At 48.2% G+C, this 17055-nt stretch overlaps 1 protein-coding gene across 1 annotated transcript in view; it reads left to right on the forward strand.

Annotated features, from left to right (window-relative positions):
- The window catches only part of Acer2 (alkaline ceramidase 2), a 41360-nt gene extending 36244 nt beyond the window's left edge, over positions 1–5116 (forward strand). The window contains exon 6 of the mRNA XM_075945571.1: positions 927–5116. Coding sequence (XP_075801686.1) covers positions 927–1113 — 187 coding nt within the window. The 3' untranslated portion in view covers positions 1114–5116. The remainder of the gene's footprint in view (positions 1–926) is intronic.
- The last annotated feature ends 11939 nt before the right edge of the window (positions 5117–17055 follow it).

Raw genomic sequence — 17055 nt, forward strand, 5'->3', positions numbered from 1 at the left:
CGATCTTCCCATTTGGCCTGTTTCCCCTCTGGAAGCAAGCCTCTGATGTCTCTGTCTTCAGCCATTAACTGTGCATAACACAGGCCACGTGTAGCGGTCAGAGGACCACTTTTGGGAGCCAGTCAGCTCTTTCCTTTTGCTATGTGGTTTCTGGGGTTTGAGCTCAGGCCATTAGACTTGGGACATCTCATGGGTCCATGTTTTAAATCTTTAATTCATTTGGGATTGAGTTTCAGTATAGGGTATAAGGAAGACTCTGTCTGCCTTTAAAAAATTATTTCCTGATAGAGATCAAAATTGAAGCTTTTGACAGGTAAAGATATTTTTTTAAAGATTTCCCCATAAAGCTGCAATCACACTTTAATGTAGGATGATTTCCGGTGAAAAACACAGACTGTACTTATTGCTAAGGTGGGAAGGTGGGATTCAATTTGGGGTTCAAGCACTTCCGATTTTATCCTTGGCCTTCAGTCTTTCTGGGAAGACTCTAAAGATATTTGGTCCAATTATCAAATAGGATTTTTTTTTTTTTGAGACGGTGTTTCTCTGTGCAGCTCTGGCTGTCCTGGAACTCACTCTGTAGACCAGGCTGGCCTCGAACTCTCAGAGATGCACTTGCCTCTGCCTCCTGAGTGCTGGGAAAGGCACAGGCCACCACTGTGTAACCTTGAACTTGCGGCCGTCCTCTTGAGTTGGCCTCTACAGTGCCCGGGTTATGGGTCTGAGCTACCTTGCCATTTCACGTGGGAATGTTTTGAAGTCTAGTGCTCAAGATTTATCGTAACCCTTCGGCCTACGCTGACTGGCTCGTCCTTTCCCTCTGGATGGAAGTGACAGCAGGGGAGGCGGGTGGCCCAGAGAGACGCAGGTGTCTGCAACCGCACGCTCTGAGCCTGCGGCAGGCTCACCGCTCTCCTCTTTTGTAGGCACATCTTCATCTGTCTTGCCGCATACCTGGGCTGCGTGTGCTTCGCCTACTTCGACGCTGCCTCAGAGATACCCGAGCAAGGTCCAGTCATCAGATTCTGGCCCAGTGAGAAATGGGCCTTTATCGGTATCCCCTACGTGTCCCTCCTGTGTGCCCGCAAGAAGTCGCCAGTCAAGATCACATGATGGCAAGGCAGCGGCTGGCTTCTCGACTTATTTCTCTTCGTGCACTGGGCTTCATTTGCTGGCAAAACTAGCCACGGGGGTTGAAGAATCGGTGTGGGTGTATCTGTTTAAAATTCTGTTCCTCTGGACCACTGTGCCTGGGGAGGAGGTCCATCTTTTCCCTAGATGGGGGATGCAGGGCTCAGGGAGAGTAGGTGTGTCTTATTCAGCATCCTTTCTAGGCACGGGGGCTTGCTGGCCTCTCCATTTTGGCGGTGGCAGAGCGGTTCTTTGGGAGACCCAGGGCAACTTCTTGCTGGACAAGGTGGCTTGCTTGTGAGTACACAGGAGTCAGCTTCTCTGGTATACAAGACTTTCGGGTTTTGTGATGGAAGGTGCCGGAGCTTTTCACTGGCAGGGGAGAAATTGTCCTTTAACAAAACCAAGTGGAGAGAACACACAGGGGGCCTGTGACTGAGGGGGCAGGCTTGTCACTTGCGCCTCTCAGCCTTCCCAGGTTTTCCATGAGCTGTGGATCCTTCAACCACTACCTCGGCTGAGAGAGGGAGACTTGGTGTCAGAGGGCAAAGCAGTAACCCTCTGTGCCAAAACCTGCCCTCCGCTGTAAGCACACATTAAATATTGACACTGTTTCTGCTCTTCCTGAAGCTCAGTAGCCTTCCCTGGTGTGAAGACTCCACACACAGCCCCTCTGCTTACACCTTGACCTCTGAGCACGCCAACAGCTCATTTCTGTCACCGAGGCAGCTCTGGTTTTGACTGTGGAGCGTGTGTGAAGCTTTGGGGGAAAGTTCTCACTGGAAGCTTCCAGGATGTTGTCACCTCCAAGACTCTGACCCTGTTCCTCTGCTGCTTCCCGGGAATATGGGCCTCCTGCTTTTGTTCTCACGTTACCTGGTGCTAATTGGTTTCTCAGAGCACTTGTCTGTTTGTCTTTCTGTCTGTCACTACACCGTGATTAGCTGGTTGGGGGTCACAGGTGGGCAGGGGTCTTCAGGGCATGAGGTGGGATATCTCAGGGATGTTTGTAACTCAGGCACCTTCTCTTTTCTGACATTTCATTGTGGGGAGTCGGACAGTGCTGGGAGAGCGGGGATCGGAGTCACGAGGCCACTGTTCTGAGCCATGAGCTCAGAAGCAGCTAGTCGGGTCTGGTACCTCAGGAACTTGTACTCTGGTTAGAATTTTCACAGGGTCTGTAATGGAAACTGAACTTAAGTTTTTACATGAATAGACTCCGTTTCACTTTTGTGGCTTTGAAGTTTTATAAGTCACTTGCTAGGTTATTTCTTGTTTATAGGAACACATCTTTATGGAACTAAGTTGTCTTTTATTAAATTTATAGCATTCCCTGTGTCTCCCAGGCAGCAAACACACAAGTTATTTGATTGGGGGATTTCCAAGGCAGAAATATTTGGTTTTGAGTGTGTGTTTATGTGATTTTACTATATAGCTTAAAATATATTTAAAATGATTTTTGAGTTGAATGTTTGTGGCTACGTAGGGGTTCAGAATTGCTGCTGAGCACTTTGGTTTTTGAGTCTAGAAATTTTCAGAGGGCAAAATCAAACCATCCTTGTATCTGGCTTATCTTCCCAGGCCCGTGGTCTGCTCTTATCTATTCTACCCTGCACAAAGGTCTTGAAGACACACCCAACTGCCCTACTCTGGAAGGGTTGGCTGGGGCTGGAGAGTTAGCTCAGCAGTTAAGAATACAGTGGGCAATGGTGGAACACACTTTTCATCCCAGCACTTGAGAGGCAGAGGTAGGCGGATCTCAGTGAGTTTGAGGCCAGCCTGGTCTACAAAGCGAGTTCTAGGACAGCCAGGGCTTTACACAAAGAAACTCTGTCTTGAAAAAAAAAAAAAGGAAAGGAAAGGAAAGAAAAAAGGATTACATATTGCTTTCCCAGAGGACTCAGAATTAATTCCCAGCATACACATGAAGCTCACACCCTGTGACTCCGGTCCCCTGGGATCGATGCATACAGGCAGGCAAACGTTTATGCACATAAAGGAATAAAATGAATAAACGAGAAAGTTGGCTGTAGGAGAGGGTTTCTAGACACAAGGTTTAATTTGTCCTGAGGGCGCTGCCGTGGCAGTGGTGTGGTCCTCAAAGTCAGGGAAGACTCGTTCCTTTTCACCAGGGAGAGAACTTACTGCTGACACCACTAGAAATGGGCATCTAATGCTGATAGAAATGCTTGAACATGATTGGGTGAAAGGAAACGAGCACCTGACTCAGGGGGCAACTTCTCCACGGATGTGCTGCCAGGTCTGGCTTGGGATGGAGTGTGTTTGGGGCAGACACCCTTTTTTCTTTCTCGTCTGTCTGTGACAGAGCTTTCTCCTCTGTCTCAGGCTGGCTTCAATCTCATTATGTAGCTCAGGCTGGCCTCAAATTGATGATGAGCCCCCAGATGCAGCCTCTCAAGCGCTAGGCGTGATTATAGGAGTGAACAACCATACCCATCATGAACGGAGATCTATAGCTCGCTAGCAAGGGACTAGATATATATGAATCTGAGTTTGAGCTGGGCTTTGGGCATCGTTCATATTCACGTTAAAGCTCCATGTGTTGAGAAGAAATTGGGATGCTATAGAAAAGCAGCAGAAGAAAAAAAATTACCCACGCCATTATTGCCTTAGAGCATCCCTTGCCAATAGTTTGCCTTCTGGGTGTGTTTCCTTCCTGTCCTTTCTGTCCTACTACAGCTATAATTAGATGTCATTTAGACAATGTATCCTTGAATGGAGTACAAATGCCAGCATTTTCATGGAGAGTTGGCGTGGAGTACACTCGAGCTGGCTTCCTCTGGAAGGCTGATTGCTGGACTCCGAGCTCACTACTGGAACTGCCTTTTCCATGAAGCCTGACTGGAGTGGCCCCGGAGACACGGACTGATTTCAGCTTTCCATGCAACACTTCACGTTTGGATCTCCGTGTCATGGTCAACAGCTGTTAAAGATGGACTGTCATGTGTTAAGAGTGGTAAAGACAGGCTGAGGCCACTGAGTCCAGAATCTTCTCCCTCCCGGCAGAGTTGGCACTGATGGGTGGGGTCATGACCACTGTCACCAGCATGGGTATCAGAGTATTCTGTCCCAAATCTGCCTGTGATCTCAGGACATAGAAAGCCAAATGTCACCAAGCGATCATCTCTGTCCATGATTTTACAGTTTTGGTCCATGGTTGATTCTTAGGAGGAGAGCTCCTCTGTTTAGTGCCCCGTGATGCCAAAGCCAGCTCTTCAGTGGAGCTCCTAATGTCTGTATCCATTTGTAACATGATCCATGTGGGGGAAGTGGGGGTCTCTCTGGTGAAAAGTGCCTAAAACAGTCATTGCAGGTCAACAGTGTTGTGTTGAGGGACAAAGCTGGATGGTTGGGTTTCTCAGGTGACTAAAACCTCCCTCAGAAGTCGTTTCCTTCTGACCGCACCCCGAGCCAGCACTGGGATTTGGACCTTCCCTGGTTTTTCCCTCAGGTCTGATGACTATCTCTGGGGTCCAGGCAAGGGCTGGGGCTTGGCCTGCCAAGCCCTCTCTCCCAGTTCCTTTCTTTAGCTGAGCTTGGATTCCTCCTAATCAGGGCTTGACCTAGGTGCTGTTGGTCTCAGTGGCCAAGGATACATCTCCGGCCAGAGTGGGATTCTCGTTAGATTTTATAGACATTATTCTCCCACAGTCTCTTAAATCACTCCAAAGGGCTTGTATCTTTTCCTACAATCAAGTCAGATCAAAAACTATTTTATAACCACAATATGTAATCCAAGTAAATAGAGTATTTTCAGATATATACTGTGTTTTATACTTTTATGTAGGGTGTGCTGTATATGGGTGGTATGTACTCTGGCTGAGGTGACATTAATCATTGCTCCGGGGGAATTTATAGACCTTTTGCACTTTATGCTTGTGTGTAAGAGAGAACTCTGATGACCACTGTTAATATTAAAGCCATTAACTGGCATTTCCTGTGAATAAATATGTATATGTATCTATTTCTGAGATGACTTCTTTCTTTAAACATTTTTATTATTATCTATGTGTGTATGTGTATATGTATGATGCGTGTATGAATGGCGGCCCTCACACGTGGAGATGAGTCTCTTCTGCCTTCATGCAGGTTCCAGGAGTCAAACTCAGGTTGCCAGGCTTGAGTGACAAATGCCTTTCTTTACCCCCTGAGTCATTCTGTTAATCCGTTTGTTTGCTTGTTCTCCCCCACTCCCATGTCGTTTAGATAGAATCTCATGAAGCCTGGGCTGGTCTTGAATTTACATACATATAGTTGAGGATGACCCTGAACTTCTGATCCTCCTGCCTCTGCCTCTCAATGGGATGACAGGGTGGTAGTTTGAATGAGAATGGTCTCCATAGGCACACATGTTTGAACACTTGGTCCCAGTTGGTGGAACTGTCTGGGAAGGAGTAGGAAGTACGGCCTTGTTGGAGGGGAGCTACTGTGGACAGGCTTTAGATTTCAAAACTAGCTGGGTGATGGTGGCATACGCCTTTAATCCCAGCACTCGGGAGGCAGAGGCAGGCGGATCTCTGTGAGTTCGAGACCAGCCTGGTCTACAGAGCTAGTTCCAGGACAGGCTCTAAAGCCACAGAGAAACCCTGTCTCGAAAAACCAAAAAAAAAAAAAAAAAAAAGATTTCAAAACAAAACAAAAACCTTCCACTATTTCTAGTCCACTCTCTCTGTCTCCTGCTTATGGATCAAGAAGTGAGCTCTCGGGTGCCACCAGGCCTTTGCTCTATCATCATGGATTATAACTCTCTGAAACTGTAGGCCCAAATGCCTGCTTTTTAAAAATAAGTTTCCTTGGTCATGGTCAGCAACAGAGAAGTAAGCTAGCCACCACATGTGGATCTTCAAAATAATTTCCAAAGTATCTGTAATGAAAATGAACTCTATCCTTCCCTTCCATGAGACAGGATCTCATACTGTAGTCTAGGTTGGCTTGGAACACTCTGTAGCCCAGGCTGACCTCAAACTCATAGAAATCACTATGTATGCCTGAGATTCCTGAATGCTTGGATTACAGGCAGGAGTCACCACCACAAGCAAGCGTGAAGCTCATGGATTGCAGAGCACAGTATCTTTGTCTGGTGAGAGGTCTGGGCATCTGTGACCACACACGCTTCAAAGAAGCATCTAGTTCATTGCTGATTTCTTCCGAGCTGTGAAACCAACCCAGCACCATGTTCTCAGCACAGAGTACCAGACAATTCTGCGACATGTCATGTGGCATCTTACCCAGATGACAGCTCACTGGTACTGCCTTCCAGGCAGTCACGGGAGGCCATATCTTGTGACATTTCCAGTCAGTGACTGGTGGCAGCAACCGCATCTACCTCCTTACTGTTATAACTTCCTGTGACGGTGATTTCAGTGTAGAGATTCATTGGTCACCAGGGTTAAATAAGGTGACCAGAGAGCATGGGTCAGCATTACCAAAGGTCCTCACAATGGGCTCTTTAGACTTTTCTCTGGTTAATAGGAAGAGACACTGGCAGTCCTGGAGCCTTGTGATGTCTGATGAAGGTGGATCTTCTCTTTAGGGTCATGTCCTTGCCTGTGATTTTTCTGGGGAATGGTGTCCCTAGGATCCATACCCCTTGAGAAAGATCTCCCTCTGTGGCAGGACTAAGCAAGGATCTGAATCCTTTCTGGTTCTCAGATTGGTCCGTTGATCCTGAAAATAGAAACCCCAGTCTCTTTTGAGTCTGGGAAGTGGGGACAGAGGCTGGGGAAGAGGCTGAGTGGGGGGGACAGAGGCTGGGGAAGAGGCTGAGTGGGGGGACAGAGGCTGGGGAAGAGGCTGAGTGGGGGGACAGAGGCTGGGGAAGAGGCTGAGTAGGGGGGAGCAGAAGCTGGGGAAGGGGGTTCTGTGTACAGGAAACAGCGCAGAGTGTACCCCCGGATATCCTTGCAGTCTGCTTGTATGAGTCCGACTGAAGGAGACAGAAATTCTACAGGCTTCCCCGCCCTCTGTTTTAAAGATCAGAGTTGGAGTCCAACTCCTTTTTAAGACAAACATTTTAAGTGGTGCTCGGGGTGTAACCCAGGGCCTTGTATGTGCTCGGGGTGTAACCCAGGGCCTTGTATGTGTTAGGGGTGTAACCCAGGGCCTTGTATGAACTAGGGGTGTAACCCAGGGCCTTGTATGTGCTCGGGGTGTAACCCAGGGCCTTGTATGTGTTAGGGGTGTAACCCAGGGCCTTGTATGAACTAGGGGTGTAACCCAGGGCCTTGTATGTGCTCGGGGTGTAACCCAGGGCCTTGTATGAGCTAGGAGTGTAACCCAGGGCCTTGTATGAACTAGGGGTGTAACCCAGGGCCTTGTATGAACTAGGGGTGTAACCCAGGGCCTTGAATGTGCCAGGGGCATAACCCAGGGCCTTGTATGAGCTAGGGGTGTAACCCAGGGCCTTGTATGAGCTAGGAGTGTAACCCAGGGCCTTGTATGAGCTAGGGGTGTAACCCAGGGCCTTGTATGTGTTAGGGGTGTAACCCAGGGCCTTGTATGAGCTAGGGGTGTAACCCAGGGTCTTGTATGAGCTAGGAGTGTAATCCAGGGCCTTGTATGAGCTAGGGGTGTAACCCAGGGCCTTGTATGAGCTAGGAGTGTAACCCAGGGCCTTGTATGAGCTAGGGGTGTAACCCAGGGTCTTGTATGAGCTAGGGGTGTAACCCAGGCCATTTGGGGATGCTATTGCATTTCTATAATCCTTCTACATAGGCAGAAGAATTGCTGCAAGTTTTAGACTGGTCAGGGCTACATAGTGAGACCTTTTCTGAAAGGAGGAGGAGGAGGAAGAATAGGAAGAAGGAGGAGGAGGAAGAAAGAAAAAGAGGAGGAAGAAGAAGTAGAAGAGGAGAATCAAGAGAAAAAGGGGAAAAAAAAGGATTAAGACCCAAAGATATACATTACATTAAGGTGCCAATATGGGGGGGAACTGGTAAGAGAGCTCAATGGGTAAATGCACCTGCTGTCAAGCCTGCTGACCAGAGTTCAATCCCCAGGATCCATGTAGGAAAGAAAGAAAAGAAAAAGAAAGAAAGAAAGAAAGAAGGAAAGGAGGAAGGGAGAGAAGGAGGAAAGGAGGGAGGGAGGAAAGAAAAAAATAGGAAAAAAAGCAGGACGACATAATGGTATTTGCTATTCTGTAAACAAAACAACAGAGCATAGCTGCTGGACCAGAAATCAATGGAGTAGTCGCGCCACCTTGTGACAGTATATGGTATTGCCATCAGTGGTGCCAGCTTGTCTCCAAACAGTCTCAAAAGTCTGATAAATTTGGAAGCTTTTTCAAGGTATATGTATGTTGTCTTGGGTTTTTCAACCATCTCTCGGCCTTCACTCCCTCTTCTCTCCCCTTAACAATTCATGTTTCATGGCCTAAGGTGTTGGATATTGCTAAAATTTAAAAAATAAAGGAAAAGCCGGGCGGTGGTGGCACACGCCTTTAATCCCAGGAGGCAGAGGCAGGTGGATCTCTATGAGTTCGAGGCCAGCCTGGTCTACAAGAGCTAGTTCTAGGACAGGAACCAAAAGCTACAGAGAAACCCTGTCTCAAAAATAAAAAAAATAAAGGAAATTCACTTCTGTACGAAAAACCAACTTAATACAGATGTGGTCTAGAGGAAGTTTTTGTCCGGTCATCCGTCCGTCCATCTGTCTGTCTGTCATCTATCCATGAGTCTATCTACCTATCTGGCATGATCTATGTAGGTCACTCTGGCCTTAAACTCAATATTACTTCATGTAAATTCCAGGATGACCTGGTTTCCTGATCCTCCTGCCCCCTTCTTCCACGGCAGGGATTACATGTGTCAATCACCTGGTTTATTGAGAGGTCTATTTGTTGTTGCTTATTTGTTTTATAGGATTTATTTACTTTATGTGTTTGTTCTGCCCAAATGTGTGCCCAGTGCCTTCGGGGGACGAAAGAGGGTGTCAGTCAGATCGCCAGAAACTGGAGTTATAGAGGATTGTGAACTCCCATGTGGGTGCTGGGAATGGCACCCTGTCCTTTCTCTGTGAGGACACCTAGTGCTCTTAACTGTAGCTGCAGCCTCTAGGTGGAGGGCTTTTTTAGTTTGTTTGTTTTGGTTTTTAATCCTCTGGGATCAACAGCCCCATTTATACAAGATAAGCACAAGATTAAAACGTGCAGTTGAGACTGAATGATGCTTGTCTACCTTTACAGGGAGGGTGTGATGGTGCACACCTTTAATCACAGCACTTGGGAGTCAGAGGCGCTGGGAGCTCTGTGAGTTCAAGGCCATTAGTCCCCGCTACAACCAATGCCACATAGAAGAATCCTGTTTCAAAAAGAACACACAACAAACAAATCCCAAATAAATAAATAGGTAGATATACAAATAAATAAAAATAAAAAAGAATCTTCCAGAAATTTGCAGTTCTATCTTTGCCTTCTCATGATTGTGGATGTTCTTTGCTGGGAAACAGCCCTTAAACTGAGTGTCTGGAACCAGAGTAGTTTGTGCTTCTGCATTTTAGGATAAAGGCATATGATAATAATATCATGTCTGTAGGATTTCTGCCATGTAGAGACCCGTGGAGACCCATCCCATGCTCCTTCCATGTTGCTGGTGGTTACCCCGCATGGTCAGTCCCGGCCTTGAAGGCAAACTACTTCATTCCTGTCTGTATGGTCATGTGGCTTCTTCCATGCCTCCCTGTGCCCAAATAATCCATCTTCTTTGCCTTCAAAAGATGTCAGTGGGGCTGGAGAGATGGCTCAGAGGTTAAGAATGCTGGCTGCTCTTCAAGAAGTCCTGAGTTCAATTCCCAGCAACCACATGGTGGCTCACAACCATCTATAGTGGGATCTGGTGCTCTCTTCTGGCAAGCAGGCATACATGTAGAATACTGTGTCCATAAGAAAGAAAGAAAGAAAGAAAGAAAGAAAGAAAGAAAGAAAGAAAGAAAGAAAGAAAGAAAGAAAGAGACAGAGAGAGGGAGAGGGAGAGAGAGAAAGAGAAAGAGAGAAAGAAAGAAGGAAAGAAACAAAGAAAGGAAAGAAGGACGGAAGGAAGAAAGGAAGAAAGAAAGAAGATGTTGGTTGACTTTTCCTCAACTGATTACGTCTTTGAAACCCTTATTTTCCAGGATTTGTTCTGGGTGAATGTGAATGGAGGGGGTTGGTGTTGATCTATTCCAGGGTCCTATAAGATGCTTTCTACATCAACTAAGAATGTGGAGCCCCCTCCCCAAGTTACATATGTTTGTTTGTTCTCTCTCTCTCTCTCTCTCTCTCTCTCTCTCTCTCTCTCTCACACACACACACACACACACACACACACACACACACACACACACACACAGAGTCCTGCTTCTCTAATACATTCACCCTCACACATACAACAGGCACATCCGGGTTCTTATAGCACATCCCCGGTTTCCACTGGAGGTTTCTGTGCTGGGTTTTCATCCTCTTGGGTCCAACTGGGGTGTGTGTTCCATTTACAGCCCGCTGTGGGAAGACACAGTGAATGCTGAGAGAGATTTGTAGGCATGATAGGAAATAGTGGACGGCAGGGAGCTTGCTTGGTCTTCACTTGACATAAAAGTCTCTTTGTTCTGGAAACCAGGGTGTTTCGGGGATGAAGTCACCCTGCCACTCATTCGCGTCTGGGTCATGATATCGTGGTACACACATTCCCAGGGGCATGCAGGGGCTGACCTCACAATCGCTGCTTCAAGCAGTACTTCTTCGGTTAGTTTGGTTTACAGAGTAAGAGACGCGCTGGCGGGAAGGCCTTGCTGAGCAAAGTCTCCCTAGACAGGAAAGCGATGTGCAAACAGACTAGAGAGGTGTGCAAGGGACAATGGAAGTAAGATGTCCCCTGGGATAGAGCTCTTAGAGGCTGCCCGACTGTGGCTCTCAGTTCATGCAGAAGGTCTCGTCCCAATCAGTTCTCTGCTTTGAAACACCTTTGACTTACCGCCAGCCACTGGAACCTACTTTTACGTTTAATTTTTTAAATTTATTTTTATGAATTTTTAGATTTTATAACTTTTTTCCTAATATCTGGGGCTGACTGGGTGACAAAGGAAATCTTTTTAGCAGCTGTCTTTATTCCTTCTAGAAGGGACCTAGTGAAAATTGTTTAAAGTCCCCTTGACCAGTGCTGGACAGAAAGGAAAATCTGTTCTGTCCAGGCTGGGTTGTCAGGCAGAGATTTCCCTGCCCAACCTAGGGACAGTTTTTCCACGTTTCTTTCAGAGATCGGTAGGTTTTTAAATTAATTATATGGGTCACTGGCTAATAAGGGGACATAAATCATGAAGAAAGGAGTGGAGTGTTCTCTTTTCCCTTTTCCGTGGGGCTGCTTAGAGCAGGCACTGAGTGGACCGATCAGCTGGGGGAACCACTTCACCCTCCCTGTGTGCACCCCTTCCTGTGTGCAGTGAATTCCACTGAGCTGGCAGGGGCCCGGGATGAGAGGCCCGGCCCCTCCCCACCTCCACACAGGGACCCATCCTTACCGTGACCAGGAGTCCAGCAAACAGGTGCTCCTGCTCCCAGACTGGGACAGGTGGAGGTTTAGTTTGGTTTTTCTGGGTCACCTGGCAGAACCCAAAGGATTTGGGTTCCCAACAGGAGGCAGCACAGGTCTTAAGTCAGGTAGGAGGAGAGGAGGAGGGGCTCACACCAAAGAGAACAACTGGTCAATACAGGAAAACAAAACTGTCAGAAACACACACACACACACACACACACACACACACACACACACACACACACAACCAGGGGCTGCTGCTACACATCCATGAGCCTGGACAGACGGGGATCCAGTGATGTCGCACCTGGTCCTGGGACAGGGGATCAGCAGTCATGTCTGACCTCTCCTATGTGTCCAGACAGAGGGTGCCGTAACCAGAGTCACCTCTAGAGGTGACTTACCAGCTCACTTTCTAATTTTGGGGTGGAGGTGTCAAATTCCTCCATAAGGCAGCAGTTGATCAAAGGGAGTCTTGGGGACCTGGACCTCAGGTTGGGCACCCCCTAGGAACTCCTTGACCACTGTACCCTTCCCTGATCTGAGGGGTTCTGAGACCCCTGGCGTCTTGCGGTCTTGCTCTGGGAATCTCTGTAGGACCTCCAGAAATGTTGTGGGGGTATTCACTGGAGATGACCGCTTGGGCATGGGCCAATAGGAAGTCTTTATTAGTCGACTGGTCACTGCGCTAAGTGCTAGGGGTGCCAGTGAGCCTTTTCTGGGGTGAGATTTTAAGCGCAGTAAACCATGTTCTGGGTTGACACACTCCAGTTAACAAGAAAAATTAGCCAGAACTGGAGCTACAGAAGCCGAAAAGCAAGGTTAGTACATTTAGAGACTTCCCCAGAATTATAGACGTTGATGGCTTAGGTCTTTGTTTTAGTTTTGGCAGGTGGTACTGTCTACATGCTGAGTTTTACAGCCTGAATGGCCCTTGCATCATGGAGTCAGTTGTGCTAAGGTCTGGAGCTTTGTTGCAATATGACTGACAGTGGCCTGGAATACAGATTTGGGTTACGAGGTCTGCAGCCTGGAAAACAGGCACAGGTTACTGAGACTGTGGCCTGGAACATAGACTTGGGTTTCTATCACTGTGGCTTGGAGCACAGGCTCAGGTTCCCATGACTGTGGCCTGGAACATAGACTTAGGTTTCTATGACTATGGCCTGGAACACAGCACACTGCCAGCCAGCATACCCTCCCTGTGGCTGGGTCCACAGACATTGGTTTTTTTTATGGCAGGAAGCAAGCGAGCATGTGCAAAGGAGGGGTCTTGAGGGGAGGTGGTGCTCTAGTAGGAGTGACAGGCTGTGGACAAGCTTCCCAACAAGCTAAACCACAGTGGATGCTGAGACCCACCTAACTCGGCAGAACAGCGGGCAGTGGTATTTGTTAGCTAGAGTCGTTTGGCACAGCCAGGCAGCCCAAGCTGAGTCAGAACAGCTCCTGTTGCTCTCAAGGTTCTCCCCAGAAACTCTTAGAGTGATACTTTATTTGTGTTTTAATAAATAAAGTTTCCCTGAAGATAAGAGTATAAAGCTAGCCACGCTAGCCAGCCATACAGGCCAGGCAGTGGTGGCACACACCTTTAATCCCAGCAGCTACACTAGTCAGTCATAGAGGCCAGATGGTAGTGGTGCACGCCTTTGATCCCAGCACTAGAAAGGAATATAAGACAGGATGAGACAGGAACTCGCTCCCCTTTCAGTCTGAAGATTTTGTAGAAGCAATAGCTCTCAAGTAGTTGGTTGCTTTGCTTCTCTGATTTTCCAGCTTGAAACCCCAATATCTGTCTGATTTCCCCAGGATTACCAGGGGAATCCAAGTTTCTCTTTTCCTGCCACAGATACACCTACTGTTGCTGTATTTACCACTGGGGATGAGGAGACACAGCTCCTTCTCAAGTCTAGAATCCAGGGACAGTAGGTAGCACATGCCTGTCCCCAGTGTTTAGAAATAGGGACAGGAGGTTTCAGATGCTGGCTCAGCTCATACCAGCACTCTGAGGGTGGCTCACCTGCTCCAGCTACTTCTCGAGTGTGTATACAAAGAGAGTGAGTGTGGTCGTTTGAATGTGATTGGCCTGAATAATCTCACAGGGAGCGGCACGATTAGAAGCGGTATCTCTTTTATTGGCATGGGTGGGTGTGGCCTTGTTGGAAGAAGTGTGCCCCTGTGAGAGCAGACTTTGAGGTTTCCTATGCTCAGGATGCTGCCCAGTGTCTCAGTTGATTTCCTGTTGCCTGCAAGGACTCTCCGCTACTTCTCCAGCACCACGTCTGCGTGCAGGCTGCCTTGTTCTCCATCATGGTGATAATGGACTGAACCTCTGAAACCGTAAGTGAGCCACTCAAATTCAGTGTTTTCTTTATAAGAGTTGCCGTGGAGCCGGGCGGTGGTGGCACACGCCTTTAATCCCAGCACTCGGGAGGCAGAGGCAGGCGGATCTCTGTGAGTTTGAGACCAGCCTGGTCTACAAGAGCTAGTTCCAGGACAGGCTCCAAAACCACAGAGAAACCCTGTCTCGAAAAACCAAAAAAAAAAAAAAAAGATTTGCCGTGGTCATGGTGTCTCTTCACAGCCATAGAAAGTCTCACTTTCTAAGACAGTGAGACAGCAAGATCCGAGGCCGGATCAGTTGCCATGGGGACCATGGGGAGCCGGCTGAGAAGTACTATGGCCTGCCTTCAAGATGGAATAGGATGGGCCGAGGCAGGGCTGGCCTGTAGTTATTGCTATACACTCTGAGGGTCATGACTGGGAGGAGAGGGGAGAGTTCTGTGCTCTGAGCTGTGTCCTTGGCCCCGGGAATGGTGCCTAGCCCCCGATAGGCTTGTGTGTCTCCATGGGATAATTAGTTTTGGTGTTCAATCCAGTGACCTTAAAAACTGAATAGCCTTGTCCCTCAAACGTTCCTCCTGTCAGCCCAAATCAGAGTCCTCATTTCCACCAAGCGTTTCTTCTTTGAAGTTTGGCAGAGGAAGTGAGAAAGGGGACGGGGCTTGCCTTGTCTTACCTCTGAGGCTGCGCGAAGCTTGGCGCGTGTCCACGTGGCTGTGTCCAGGGACAGAAGCCCCGTGAGTGGCATCTGGAGGAGTTCTAGCCAAACTCGTGTCACTCTCTCCTTTGTCCCTTGTGCTTCCCTGCTGGTGACGCCTGACAAGATGACAGCTCCACCCAACTTCCTACCCTTTCTTTCAACTAAAGAAAACCAGCGGAATAAAAGGGCTTGGGATACCCAGGCAACCATTTCCCTAGCTCTAGGACGGCACTGGCCTCCTGGATCTGTGACTTTGGAGGATTCTGCCGTCCGGCTGAGCCCTTGAAACGGGGCTGGTGCCGCTGAAGACACGCCTTGGCTTGTCTCCGCAGTCTCACTGTGTGTCCCGGGATGGTCGATCCTTGATCTTCCTGCCTCTGTTCCCCCGGTGCCGAGATTACATTCCCAGCTAGAAGCTGACCATAATTAAATTTAATACTCAGTGTCTGCCATTGGCGGGCACTGAACAGAGGGCAGAGAAGCCTACCGTGAAGCTCAGAGGAGGCGGACTTCAAGGAGTCTCCGTCAAATCCCTCTCTGGAAATCTTCTCTTGGCCCCTTTCCAGGGCCTGGGGACAAGAAAAGACTGAAAACCAGGGTGCCCCTGGCAGTTCAGAGTGATGACCAAATTCCTTTCACAATCACAATGGCTAAGGGCATTATGAACACTAACCCACCCTTTTCCTTCTTGCCCTGGGGATCTCTCTCCAGAGAGACCCCACGGACTCCTTGGAGGACTTTCTAGGTCTAAGGGTCGGGATCCGACCTCCAGGACAGAAACCAGAAGTTCTGGCTTTCGGCTGCTGAGGTTAGCCACTAGGTGTCACTAGTGGTCCCGCAGTCCCCAGGGAGGGTGGAGGGGGGTGCCCGACGGGAGCTGAGAACCCCGGGAAGGAGTAGCTCCTGAACCGTGGAACCTGAATTCAGGACAGTGTTAGGACACCCAGCAGGCTCTGCGCGTGGAATATTCGAGGGAAAGCACGACAGGGCTTTGAGACGTTTGCCCTACGGCTTTCTGCCCTGTTGGGTTATCCAAACAAAGCACCTCGCCTCCCTCCTGCCGCAAAAAAGGGATTTAAAACATTCATTTGTGACTCAGGGGATCTCGGGAGTAATCCTCCTGGGCAAGGAGAGTGATTTCCGTGCTCAGTCCAAAGTCTGAGTGCTTAGGGCTTTGTCTGGGATCATCCGTGGTGAAAGTCTCCAAGTGAGAGAGAACTTGGTGCTGGTCTTGGCATAGCCACCTGCTTCTGGTGTGGCTGGGGGTGGGGTGGGGCACTGTCTGAGCCTGGCCCCAGTGCCTGTGCCACAGAAAAGACCTGCCCCATAGTTTACAACTTCTACCTTTGCCTCCAAAATGATATTTTAATTTCCTGCTTACTGAACACACAGTAGGGCCTCACACAGTGGCTAGTGGATAGGTCTGAGAGTGACCAGTGAGAATAGGGATGGAGACCTGGGCTTTCTGTCAAGGTGACAGTCAGCCATTATTACGACATCAGGAGATAGAGATAGAGAGATAGAGAGAGAGAGAGAGAGAGAGAGAGAGAGAGAGAGAGAGAGAGAGAGAGAGAGAGGAATTGCAATTAGCTCCAGTGAGCTACTTTTAGCCTGGGTCTCCACACGTGTAAAATTAGGGCAATATCTACCTTTCATCTGCATGCTCATTAATTTTATATCAGCTTGGCTCCACCAGGCATGTCCCGATAACCAGAAATTATTGCAGGTATTTTCGTGAGGTGGGGATATGTTTGGCTGGTAGACTTTGAGTAAAGTCGATCCCCGGGCCCTGTGGGTGGATCTCACCAATCAATGGAGGCTCAGATAGGAAAGAGATTTCCCCACACGTACACTGCTCACAGACATCACCTACAGTGTGGCTCCTTCCTTCTCATGGGGGAAAGCAGTTGTTCTGGTCTCCAGTCCATAGCTGTAAAGTGGAACCACACAGCCTTGAATTTTGTGTCTCCAGCCTACCTGAAGATTCTAGACTTAGCAGTTTACATAATTGTGTGAGACATTTCCTTATAATAAAATCCCTTCCATCTCATAAAACATCCCATGATTTCTGTTTCTCTGGAGACCCCTTGCTATCCAGGAGTATTAACTGAACGTATTAAACAAAGGTCCCAAACCAGCATATCCAGTCGGTGCTCTATAAATGCTCCTGTGCAATTCAGCTTCTTAGCTCTCTTGCTCAAGCATAAAAAGACACCTACATTCATAGGTCAAATACACTTGCGATTACCTCAGAGGCACCAAAATTCTACAGTATCACTTTAAGGAAAAAAAAATTCAAAGTATTTCCTCTTGGAGAAATTTGATCAAGGGCTAGGCCAAGTTTGAATTCTTCACTTT

The sequence above is a fragment of the Microtus pennsylvanicus genome, chromosome 13 (assembly GCF_037038515.1).
Source record: "Microtus pennsylvanicus isolate mMicPen1 chromosome 13, mMicPen1.hap1, whole genome shotgun sequence".
Taxonomy (NCBI): Eukaryota; Metazoa; Chordata; class Mammalia; order Rodentia; family Cricetidae; genus Microtus; species Microtus pennsylvanicus.